This window comes from Eptesicus fuscus, chromosome 17 (assembly GCF_027574615.1).
Source record: "Eptesicus fuscus isolate TK198812 chromosome 17, DD_ASM_mEF_20220401, whole genome shotgun sequence".
Taxonomy (NCBI): domain Eukaryota; kingdom Metazoa; phylum Chordata; class Mammalia; order Chiroptera; family Vespertilionidae; genus Eptesicus; species Eptesicus fuscus.
Window position 1 is genome coordinate 2681239 of NC_072489.1, and position 12643 is coordinate 2693881.

Genomic DNA, 12643 nt, shown 5'->3' on the forward strand with positions numbered 1-12643 from the left:
CTCCGGAGCTTCAGGACGGGGAGACGCCCACGGAGGAGCGGGGCCTGGAGAGAAGCAGCAGCAGCACTGGGGAGGGTCGGATGCCCCGCAGCCTCTGGGTGGGGTGGGCAGCGGTGGCCTCTAGGCTCCTAGTGAGCGAGCTGAGGCGGGGTGGGGGCCTGCCCTTTGCCCTTTGCCCTTCGCCCTTAAATGCAGGGAGGATGGGCCTCGAGAGCTGTTTTGCAGTCCCTGGGATCCTGGCCCCTCACTCAGTAAGTCTCTGACCCCTCCCCACGCGCTGACCGTCCCCAGGGTGGGGGGGCCGCACGGACTCTCCACCTCTCAGCGCCTCCACTTCTTCCCGTAAACTGGTAACGCCCGTGTCACGGGGTGTAAAGGTTACAAAGCGGTCCCCACGGCGCTGGCCCCGCTCACGGGTCGAGGCAGCCTCTGGGCCGGTGAGGGAGGGAGCAGGCCGTTGGGTGTGGAGATGTGTGCACCCCCTTCCGGCCCTCAGACCCTCTCTGGCCCCCAGCGGCCCTCTGCAGTTCCCAACTCCTCTTACCACCCCGTTGGGACCCGGCTGCGCTCCGGGGCGGTGGAGCCTGGAGCAGGGCCAGGTCACTCCTCCAGCCCGAGCGCTGGGAACCGCCCTGGCCGCCCCCCCTTCCCCAATGCGGGCGGCCCGCCCTGCGGCTCCTTTTAAACACCACAGTCGCAGCTGCAAGCTAGATCAAACGTCGCTCACACCACCCTGAGGACCTCGCAGACCCGCAACCATGGCCGGCAAGGGCTGGCAAGACCTGAAGCAGCAAGTGGAGGGGACTGCCCAGGAGGCAGGTGAGGAGGCGCTGGACCTGGGCATTCAGGGGCACGGCTGGGTGCTCGGAGCTGGGTCCAGCCCAGGAGGGAAAGCTGGCAGGAGGCTCAGGCTCGAAGCCTGCCCTCCCCTAAGAAGCGGGGACTGGCAGGACGCCCACCATGACCAGCCGCCCACCATGACCAGCCGCCCACCATGACCAGCCGGGAGACGGAGGCAATCCTGGGTGGGGTTGGGAGTGGGGGACAGCGGTGCGGAGCCGGGCTGCACTTTGGGGATTGCTAGAGCCAATCAGGAGGCCCCATGGGCTCCTTTGGGCGGGTGAGAGTGCACCCTGCCACCCTGAGCCTGGCCTCTGCCCCCCGGGCTCAGCACACAAGCCCGGGTGGGATGGGTGGCACCAGACCTCCACTGGGCTTTGCTCTGAGTTTTCCTCCCCCTGAAAAACAGTTGTTTCCTTTCTTTTTAATATTCAGCTGGAGGGCCTTCCCACCTCACCCCAGCAGAGGTCCCAGCCCTGGTTGCTCTGCCTCAGCTATTTACTCCTCTGGCTGAGGTCACACAGCCAGGGAGGGGGAGGGGAGGAGGCCTGTGAAGGGACCGGGCCACCAGTGTCAGCTCATCTTCCCTGGGGATACCGCTCCGGCTCCGGCTCCTGCACATCCCAGTCACAGACACACTGCACCCACCCCTCCCACCCACCCCTCCCACCAGCGCCCCAGGCGAAGCCGCACCGGCTGCCACCAGGAAGCCTCTTTCTGCGGGGCCCTCCTCTGGACCCCACTTTATCTGCAAGCGGGGTGCAGAGCTTTCTTTGGGTCCTGGCTATGTCAGACAAGACCCCAGGGTGTGGGGAAGGCAAGCCCTTTCCAGTTCAGAGCAAGGATGAGTCAGATCCCTGGAGCCGGAGCCAGCAGTCTGCCCACCAAAGGCCCTGGGAGCGCAGGCCCCACAGGCGCAAACTCTGGTCCAGAGAAGGGGGCCTGGCCCGGAAGTCCTACCTCCGTCTGCACTTTGCCTTAAGCTGCCGGCCCGGGCGGCACTGGCGTGGTCACTGGGGCCTCTCGGTGGAGGCACAGGAAAGGAGGTGCGGAGGGGGCCCTGAGGAAGGAGAGGCCCCGATGCACTAAGGGTGCACTAACGGTGGGAACCCAGGCATCTGGGGGGCTCTTAAAGGGGCAGGGTTCTTCCTGGACCAGGCCCAGCAGCAGCCATAGCCCAGAGCCATCTCCAGTCCTGCCCTGCCCTGCCCAGCCCTGCCTGGCCCTGCCTGGCCCTGCCCAGCCCTGCCCTGCCCTGCCCTCCCTGGCCCTGCCCTGCCTGGCCCCGCCCACCGTCCTGTGAGCCACCCTGGCCATTGGGTGGGAAGCAGGCCAGAGGGGAGGAGCCCAGAGCTATAAATAAACAAGAACACCCCAGAGGCATGGAAACCCTCGTGCCCCGCTGGCTGGGTGGCCTTGGCCAAGGGGCTTTATTACCTTGGTGGCATCTGTCCCTAGGGCCTGGAGGCCAGGCTACTCCAGAGAGCAGATGCAGGGGGTGGCAATGTGGGTCCCTGTGGTCCATGGGGCCTCAACAGGGGCTAAAGGCACATCTCTTTGTTTCAGTGTCTGTGACGGGAGCAGCAGCCCAGCAAGTGGTGGATCAGGCAGCAGAGGCTGGGCAGAAAGGTCTGGGGCTGGGGACTGGAGGCGGGCTGGGCAGTGGGCAGGAGGGTGGGCAGAAAGGGCTGGGCAGTGGGCAGAAAGGGCTGGGCAGTGGGCAGGAGGGTGGGCAGAAAGGGCTGGGCAGTGGGCAGGAGGGTGGGCAGAAAGGGCTGGGGCTGGGGGCAGGAGGGTGGGCAGAAAGGGCTGGAGGCGGGCTGGGCAGAGGGCAGGAGGGTGCGCAGACCCAGCACACTCTTTCCTCTGAAGTCCCGCTGCCCACCCTGCCTCCTGAAGGAGACCCTGCCTGGCGGTTCCCCACCGCCCTCACCTGCCCTCTCCTTTCCTCCCCAGCCGTGGACCAGGTGGCTAAAGCCACCCAGGAGACCGCGGACAAGACTGCTAACCAAGCCTCGGAGGCCTTCTCCGGTTTTGGGAAAAAGTTGGGTCTCATGAAGTGACCAAAGGGAGCCCTGGGCACCCCTCCCGCCCGAGCTCTGCTCCTCGGCGGCCCCTCGGCATGAGGCCTCATTAAAGCACGTGCCCCCAGCCTGTGTCCGCCTCCTGCCTCCGCCAGGCCGCCCTCCGGGAGAGCCCACACCCAGGTCCCAGTGCCACCTGCGCACACGGGGCTGCCTCACCCTGGCATCCGGATGCTCCCTCACAGCCCAGTTCAACCCGGCCAGGCACGTGCCCTCCCCGCTCAGTTCAGCAGCCGCCCAGCCCCCTCCAGGAATCCCGTCCCCTGAGGAGGGGACACTCGGCCCCAGGTCCTGGCGTGGGGGGCGGGGGGGGGGGGAGGAAGAGCTCAGCTCTGGGCTGCAGGCGGAGCTCCCAGGGCCCAGGCCTCGGAACTGCCCTTCCATAGCGCCTGGCATGGGGCACCCCTGGGCACGGGGCATCCTGGGCATGGGCTCCCCTGGGCACGGACACCCCTGGGCACGGGGCATCCTGGGCATGGGGCACCCCTGGGCACGGGGCATCCTGGGCACGGGCACCCCTGGGCACGGGCACCCCTGGGCACGGGGCATCCTGGGCACGGGCACCCCTGGGCACGGGGCATCCTGGGCACGGGGCATCCTGGGCATGGGCACCCCTGGGCACGGGGCATCCTGGGCACGGGGCATCCTGGACACGGGGCATCCTGGGCATGGGCACCCCTGGGCATGGGGCATCCTGGGCATGGGGCATCCTGAGCATGGGCACCCCTGGGCACAGGCACCCCTGGGCATGGGCACCCCTGGGCATGGGGCATCCTGGGCACGGGGCATCCTGGACACGGGGCATCCTGGGCACAAGGCACCCCTGGGCACGGGGCATCCTGGACACGGGGTATCCTGGGCATGGGCACCCCTGGGCACGGGGCATCCTGGGCACGGGCACCCCTGGGCACAGGCACCCCTGGGCATGGGGCATCCTGGGCATGGGCACCCCTGGGCACGGGGCATCCTGGGCACAAGGCACCCCTGGGCACGGGGCATCCTGGGCATGGGCACCCCTGGGCACGGGCACCCCTGGGCATGGGGCATCCTGGGCATGGGCACCCCTGGGCACGGGGCATCCTGGACACAAGGCACCCCTGGGCACGGGGCATCCTGGGCACGGGCACCCCTGGGCACGGGGCATCCTGGGCACGGGCACCCCTGGGCACAGGCACCCCTGGGCATGGGGCACCCCTGGGCACGGGCACCCCTGGGCACGGGGCATCCTGGACACAGGGCATCCTGGGCACGGGCACCCCTGGGCACGGGCACCCCTGGGCATGGGGCACCCCTGGGCACGGGCACCCCTTGGCACGGGGCATCCTGGACACAGGGCATCCTGGGCACGGGCACCCCTGGGCACGGGCACCCCTGGGCACAGGGCATCCTGGGCACGGGCACCCCTGGGCACGGGCACCCCTGGGCACAAGGCACCCCTGGGCACGGGGCATCCTGGGCACGGGGCATCCTGGGCATGGGGCACCCCTGGGCCCGGCGCCCCGTGGAGACCTGGGACCACGCTGAGTCCCTGGGCCGGGCTTCTGGGCCTCCCCACCCACGCCCGTCCCGCCCCGCGGGGTGTTTGTGTGCCGGCTTCCCGGTGAGTCACCCCGCAGCCCCGCAGGGCGAGGACCCGCCCCTGGACTTGTTGTCGGCGGGGGGGGGGGGGACGGGAGGAGCCCGCCCCCGGGACTCGGTGCTTCCGCGGGGCGCGGCCCCAGCGCCTTCCCGGCCTGCGCCTCCGTCCTTGCCCCCCCCCCCCCCCACCCCGCACGTGTCCGCGTGCGTGACACCAGCCCGGCGGCCCTGCCCGGCGACTCACAGCTGGGCTCCGGCCGCCGCTTTCACCCCACCCCCCACCGAGCCCGGCCTCCGCCCTGCCGCACCGCACGCCCTCCCCGCGGCCCCTGCGGGGGAGCCGCCCCGGGGGGAGCCGCCTCTGGGGGAGCCGCCTCTGGGGGAGCACGGACGAGCCCCGCCGCTTCACCCCCGCGGCCTCCCCGGCTCCCCGGCTCCCCGGCTCTGGACCGAGCGGAAGCGCCTTTCCTTGGGGCGCTGGCTGAGGGGAGGGGCCTTCCTGGCCCAGCGGGGAGCTCCCCGTCGGGGACCCTCCCCCTCCGCCAGCCTGAGGTGATGCCCTGCTCCCCAGGCTGGCACCCCCACCCTCACCCCGGGCCGAGCCCCCTCAGTGCGGGTTCCTGTTGCTGCCGCCTCCCCAAAGCTTCCTCTCTCTGCAAAACGGACCGGGCTGGTCCCTCCAGCCCAGGGAGCCGGTCCTTCAGCGTCCCCAGGCGGACGCCGGGGCGGGAGAGACCCGCTGGGAGATGGGGGGGGGGTGAACTGGGGGCCCCCATCTTTCCTGGTGACTCCTGGAGAAGTCCCCACTGGCTGAACGGTCTGTCCTCAGCCGGCCTTTCAGAGGGCCAGGGGGCTTCTGGGAAAGGTTCTCACACAAAACAAACAAAACCGGAGAAGCAGCCCTGACTGGGAATCAGACCGGGACCCTTCCGTGCAGGGACGCTGCGCAAGTCCACTGCGTCACCCTGGCCAGGCGCCACTGCATTTCCGCGGCTGGAAGTGATGCCGAAAGCTGTGGCAGCCACTTGTAACCACCGGAGGAATGAGCCCAGGGGACGCCAACCTGCTGGTTAGGACCGAGCAGAGATACCGGCAGAGCCTGGGTCCGGCTTCCTTTATCCAGCCCCTGACCCGGCCTCGCAGCGGCCACGTGCCGGGAGAGGGCCGCTCCCTCCTCGGAGCCCCTGTGCGTCAGGCTTTCTGTTACAAACAAAAACCTCCTCCGACTTCCCCTTCCCTCGGCCTCAGACACCGACCTTTTCTCATTTCCCTTGACACTCGCTCCTGCTCGCCTCAGGGTCTGCACATGCTGGTTTGTTTTTCTGTCTGGAATTCTCCATTCTCACTCTAAAATTACCCTTCTCTAGGCGGCTCCTCTTTCATCCTTCAGGTCCCTGTCTGCCCTCCAACACACGCACACTCAGAATGGGTGGACCACAAACACTCAGCCCATGCTTCTTTCCAGTTACACTGATCAGTCACTTTCTTGTGTGCATCTCTGTGACGATTGTCCACGGGGCTGCAACCAAGTCTCTTCTACTGACTGGAGCACGCCCTGCCTAGACTGGTGTTCCAGTAACATCTGCTAAATTAATGCAGGCGTGGTCCTTTGGCCCACTTACTGAATAACCCGGAGCTCACCTATTGTCAGTTCACAGTGTGCCATCTCCAGTGCAGTCCCTTCCACTCTACCCCCACCCTGTGCAGCCGGCCCTCCCATGGCACCACACAAATGCCTCTTTCTGTGTCCCCCAAAGCCGAGTCCTGAGGAGGAGGGCCAGGTTCCACTTGTCTTTTGTCCCATGTCCGGAACACAGTGGGCACGGCGCACGAGGGGAGCCCATGAGAGCCTGTAGGAGCCCAGGCCTGCCTCCATGAGGCTGAGGAAGCTGGTTGAGCCCAGATCAGCTGAGAAAGAGAACACTGTGGCCACTATACCTGTTGGGTCTCAGTCAAGTCTCTAAAGATGAATTCTTTCATTACCAATTCCCCCAAATAATTCTTAATTTTTCAAAGTCCAGTTCCCCAATTGGCAAAACACAATCACTAGCATTTCATTTTGGTTCCACTTGACTTCTCAGCTCTGATTCCCATTGGATTATAGACGAGAAGAGAAACCAGCTGCAAACAGGATGAGCTTCACAGGAACCCAACCCAATAAACGCAGCCAACCACAAAGAAGAAATCAATGTATAGCAGACCAAATAGTGTAATGCTACAGGCCCGGTGCATGGGATTCGTGCACGGGTGGGGCTGTGTGGCCTGTGGGTGTCCAGAGGAGGAAGCAGGGAGTGAGGAGGAGGAGGAGGAGGAGGAGGAGGAGGAGGAGGAGCCCGGTTTCCTGCCCACTGGCCCCGGGTTCACAGTGGGAGCAGCCGCTCATCCCGGTCAGCCAGCCAAGCAGCACTGACCACCGGGCAGCTCCTGTGTTGAGCGTCCACCTCCTGGTGGTCAGTGCACATCATAGCGACTGGTCAATCGGTCGTTCTGGTCGCTCCACCGTTCAGTCACGGGTTGACGGAGCCTCCCTTCTGGGAGATGGCGCGTTGGCTATAAGTCCCCCGTCTCCTTTACTTGCTGCAAGTAAAAACAAACAAAAAAACTACCTTGGACAACCACTTCTTGTTCCTGAATAAAACACCCAAGCAGTGAAACCCTTAAGTTCTGTAACAAGCTAAGAAGAGATCTGGGGTTGAATCAATAATTGTTATTCATGAGTGTCCATTGTTATCTATTTTTGTACATGGCATTTTCTATTTTTAAAAAGGCTAAAAAGTTAAAAGGAAAAAAAGGGCTTGTGTGAACCATAATCTGAGTTCTTAAGTGTGTGGTCTCATTGGTCTGTAGCCTTTTACTTTATCCTCGGCTGGGTTTGACATTTACAATCCACACTATTTTCCTGGAGTGTCTTGTAGGTGTTGTTGCACTGCCCTCTGGCACAGAGGTTGAGCAGTCCCTAGCATTTCGATCTTTTGGGCTGGCCATCTTGCTTTATTTTTTAAAGTACAATGTTTATTTGTGTCGGTGATGATTGTTCTGGTTTAGTTTTCCATAGTATGCAATATGCCCTTTCAATATAGATTCTACGTTTCTTTTATTTCAGGAACATTCCTGGGGGGGAAAGGGGGCGTAACAAAAAAAAATCTGTTTTTATATTGGGATGTGGGGAGTAGAAAAGAGAGCCCCTATACTGGGCCTTACTCAGTGGCAGCTTCTTGTTCCATAGGCTTAAAGAAATAAAAGTTGTTTAGAAATATAGGTGTATGTTGTGACGGGAAGAAGGAATGAAGTGAAGTGTGAAAGCCCCTCGCATCTTCGGTCTTGCCTCAGACTATGTCCTGAAACCCTGAGGTCTTTCAGTCCTGCTTCTCGGGGTTGTTGATGGCCACATGGTGGTGCAGGAAGAGCCACATCCCCAGCATGCAGCGAAGACGGCGAGCTTCACATCTGTGATCAGCCTGATGAGGTGGGCGTGGCTCTGACACAGCTGCGCAGTAGCTCAAGGTAGCAGCTCATGAGCACTTCTTAATTGTACCTTAAACTATTTGCTCTATTCCATTGCTCGCCTTTCTTCTTTGGGAATTCCAATTATAGGCATGAAGTCTCTTCTCCCTGGTTTCCATGTCTGCCACGTTTACCAAACACTGTGTATCTCTTTAATATGATTCCTTTTTCTTTTCTTTTCTTTCCTTTTCTATTCATAGGCACTTACTGTGGTTCCTTGTAGTTTAGCCTTCATTTCTAAAATGGCTTATTTTACCTTTATTCTTCTATTTTACTCCTGTTCTGCCCAGTCGGATGTCCGCCATCATATCCCAGAACTCTGGTGTTTCTGTTTTACAGTCTTCCTAATGCTTTATTAAGTGTCTTTAAGAAAAAAAATTGAGGAACCAAGATGGAAGCTTAGGTAAACACTGCCCTCCCACAACCACATCAAAATTACAACTAAAATACAGAACAATCATCACTAAGAACCACCTGAAATCTGGCTGAATGGAAGTCCACCAACTAGAGAAGTAAAGAAGAAAGCACATTGAGGCTGGTAGGAGGCAAGGAGGCATGGAGGCTAGTCCGACACCCACATGTGGCCACATATCCTGGGAGGGATATCTCCAAGGCCTCCCATGAGAAGCAAGGGGTCCTAGCCCCACACCAGACCCCCAGCCCAAGGTTCCAGAGCTGGGAAGAGAAGTCCTTGTAACTTTGGGCTGCAAAAACCAGTGGGGATTGTGGCTGAGTGACACGGAAGCTGCTGGAGTCCCAGGTGTTCCTCTTAAAGGGCCCACACACAAACTTACATGGTCTGTTTCTTCTGAGTTCCAGCACTGGGTGGCGGCTTTGGTGGAATCCAGGGACATATGGAGAGGAACTGAGCTGTTTGGCATCATGGCAGGAACTTGGAGTAATTGTGAGGTCATTGTTTCTGTGCTAAGACATCCCCTATTGCAGAGCTGACTGGCAGCCATATCTGAGTTTCCATCAGCATGGCCCATACTGTTCACTCCATCCTGGTGATTCCCTGAGACCCTGCCCCATTCAATTTTCAGTCCCACCCAAGATGTTTGCAGCAGCTTTTCCATATGAATGGCCTGTCCTGGCTCAGGCTTTAGACTTTGTTAAAATGTCTCAAACAGGCAGCAGCTGGCATCAGTGTGCCCCAAACCTATCAATAAAAGGCCCAAGACCTAGCACTAGCACCAGCCTGCCTTGATTCACAGCCGGGCCTCACCTGGGCACTTCCTAGCCCAATACAAGTAGCAGCCACCTGCAGATCTCTCTGTAGCTCCACCAGGCTGACTCTCTACCTCCTGGGAAGCCCCAGAGCCAGTACACCCAGTGGACAGCTTCAGACTATATCAGATTACAACTCTTCACATCCACAAGTGACACACTCAGGGGGCAGAATCAGTGAGCATTAAAGCCCCAATGAAGCAAGTCCTGCTCCATAGGGGTGTCTCCTACATAGCAGTTCTTCCATTGTAGATGCAGCTGGTCCTCACAGCCAGTTGGCCCAGAGGTCAATTCCCCCCAGTGCTGCCAACGGCAATAAGTCTCAACTACAAGACTGTGCACACAGCCCACACAGGGGCGCACCTAGAATGCCCAGCTCAGGTGATGGGGGATGCTGAGCCACTGGGCCCTACTGGGCACCTACTACACAAGGCCACTCTACCAATTCCAAGAGACATAGCAGCTCTACCTAATACATAGAAACAAGCAAATGGAAGCAGCCATAATGCAGAGACAAAGAAACAGGTCACAAATGAAAGAAATGGAAGCAAGCAAACTACCAGATACAGAGTTCAAAACAATGGTTATAATGTTACTCAAGGATCTTCATGAGAGCTTCAAGGACTTAATGAGAGCTTTAAGGGACTTAGTGAGACCTTCAAGGATCTTAGTGAGATTGTCAATGACATAAAAAAGGACCAGTCAGAAATTAAGCATACACTAACTGAAATATAAAATAATTTACAGGGATTCAACTGTAGAGTAGAGGATTCCGAAAATCAAATGATTTTGAATATGAGGAAGCAAAAAACACGCAATCAGGAGAAAAAAGAATCCAAAAATATGAAGATAGTGTATGGAGCCTCTGGACAACTTCAAGCATACCAATATTCACATTATGGGGGTACCAGAAGGCGAAGAGAAACAGCAAGATATTGAAAACCTATTTGAAGAAATAGTGCCAGAAAACTTCCCCTACCTGGTGAAAGAAATAAACTTACAAATCCAGGAAGTGCAGAGTGTCCTAAACTAGAGGAACCCAAAGAGGACCACACCAAGACACATCATAATTAAAATGCCAAGGGTTGCCGAAACCGGTTTGGCTCAGTGGATAGAGCGTCGGCCTGCCGACTCAAGGGTCCCAGGTTCGATTCCGGTCAAGGGCATGTACCTTGGTTGCGGGCACATCCCCGGTGGGGGGTGTGCAAGAGGCAGCTGATCGATGTTTCTAACTCTCTATTCCTCTCTCTTCCTCTCTGTAAACAATCAATAAAATATATTAAAAAAAAAAAAAAAAAAACATAAAATGCCAAGGGTTAAAGACAAGGAGAGAATCTTAAAAGCAGCAAGAGAAAATCACTTAGTTACCTACAAGGGAGCACCTATATGACTGTCAGCTGATTTCTCAACAGAAACTTTGCAGGCCAGAAGGGAGTAGCAAGAAATAGTCAAAGTGATGAAAAGCAAGGACCTACAACCAATATTACTCTACCCAGCAAAGTTATCATTTAGAATTGAAGGTCAGATAAAGAGCTTCACAGACATGAAAAAGCTAAAGGTGTTCATCACTGCCTAACCAGTATTACATGAAATGCTGAAGGGTATTCTTTAAGAAGAGGAAGAGGAAATGGAAGAAGAAGAAGGAGAAGAAGAAGAAAAATACAAACAATAAAATGGCAATATACCTATCAACAATTGAATCTAAAAATCAAAATAAATGAACAAGAAATCTAATGAGCAAAATAAACTGATGAATAAAATAAAATCAGAGGCATGGAAACATGGAACAGATGGAGGAATCTCAGAGGGAAGAGGTGAGGGGGGTATGGGAAGAGATTAACCAAAGATCTTATATGCATCACCTATGGAGACAGACAATAGTATGGTGAAGGCCTGGGGCGGGGGACAGAGGTGGGCTAAAGCGGTCAATGGCGGGGGGCAGGGGGGAGCAGGACACCTGTAATATTCTCAACAATAAAGATTTAAAAATAAAAAAAAATAAAAAACTAGATACTAATTGCTTAGTAACTGGTCTTTTTTAGAACTGAAATTCCCATCACAAGAAAAAATCCTGTGTTCCCGCTCTGCCCGCCCCCTCCCCCCAGAATAAAGTGACTGAGGAATGTGATTGGCAAATAAAAAAGAAAAAATGTTATGTTAGAATTCAATTCATATTAAGTAATCATTTTCATGTGATTCTTTTTTTTCCAACCAGAGGGATTCTGCTTCATTTAGAACATCAAAAATAACATTTTACAGAAAGGGAACCATAATATTACACAACAAAGTACAACTATAAAATCTCAAACAAGTCTGACAATGCTTTTTTTAGATCACCAAAAATAAGGTTCTACGAAAAGGAACTATAACAAGAAAATGTATAGCTGCAAATTTTCGTTTGCCATCAATATCAATTCCCTCTAAAATATTTTGCAGTTTCCAAGCCCAACTAAAATTTGTTGGACAGAGTTGCTTATTCTCATCATAAGAATGTAAGTTTGCAAAAACAGTTTTGCTTAGTGCTAACAACGAAAAGATGTGGTTATTGCTAACAGCTCCAAGGTCTACTGAAACAGCCTAACCTACGCACAGGTCCATGACCTCCCGCCCGGAGCACAGCCGCAGGTGAGGAGTCCAGGGTCAGATGTTGGAGGCGGTGCAGCACCAAGGAAGCACTCCTTAACAGAGGTAACAACTCAGGAGCTGGGCCTGCCCTGCGGAGGCGCCTGGGGTGGGCATCGCCTCTCCATCGTCTCCCCGGTCTGCACTGGGGACCGGGAGCGCAAAGCCAGGCAGCGGGCTGTTCTTCGGAGCACCCAGACTTGACTCAGCGGCCCGGGGCCCTGGTGCGGGCACGTGCCCCCAGGCAGCCACCACCGGCGGGCCTGGGCAGAGGACATCCGTGCTCGCTGAAAACTGAGTCCACCTGCGCCGCGAAGCCTCCGGATTCTTCTCAGAAAGGCCATCTCCCCGGGGGCTTCTGAAGACGCACCGTCAGCTGCAGCAAGTGTGCCCGTATGTAAGGGGTGCGGGCGCTGGTCACCGGAGGGCAGCGGTCAGGAGAGGACCTCAGGGACTGCATCCGTCCCCCTTCAGAGCCGGCACCCATCACGCTCCTTCCGGGCTGGGAGGGACCGGGAGGAGGCCGGCCAGAGGCTGCCAGGGCCTGGCTCAGCCTCCAGCCTGTGGGGCTGGCTGTCCTGTGGTCGCCGGCTCTCCGCGGCTGCGGGGGTGGGGGTGGGGGTGGATGGGGGGTGGGGAGGTGAGGGGGTGGGGGGGTGGGGGGGGTGGGGGGAACGGATTCAACAAAGTGGGCTTGGGGAGAGCGCCCCCTGGTTCCTATTAGTGCTTGGTTACTCGCCTTAATCAGAAGAAAAAAATTGGACCAAGTCCCCTTTTTATACTTAACT

At 57.6% G+C, this 12643-nt stretch overlaps 1 protein-coding gene across 1 annotated transcript; it reads left to right on the forward strand.

Moving 5' to 3' along the window:
• Positions 1–665: 665 nt before the first annotated feature.
• ADIRF (adipogenesis regulatory factor) lies at positions 666–2991 on the forward strand. Its single transcript, XM_008149068.3, has 3 exons — positions 666–819; positions 2407–2469; positions 2797–2991. The coding sequence occupies exons 1-3, from the start codon at positions 759–761 to the stop codon at positions 2901–2903; spliced, it is 231 nt and encodes a 76-aa protein (XP_008147290.1). The 5' UTR covers positions 666–758; the 3' UTR covers positions 2904–2991.
• Positions 2992–12643: the final 9652 nt, after the last annotated feature.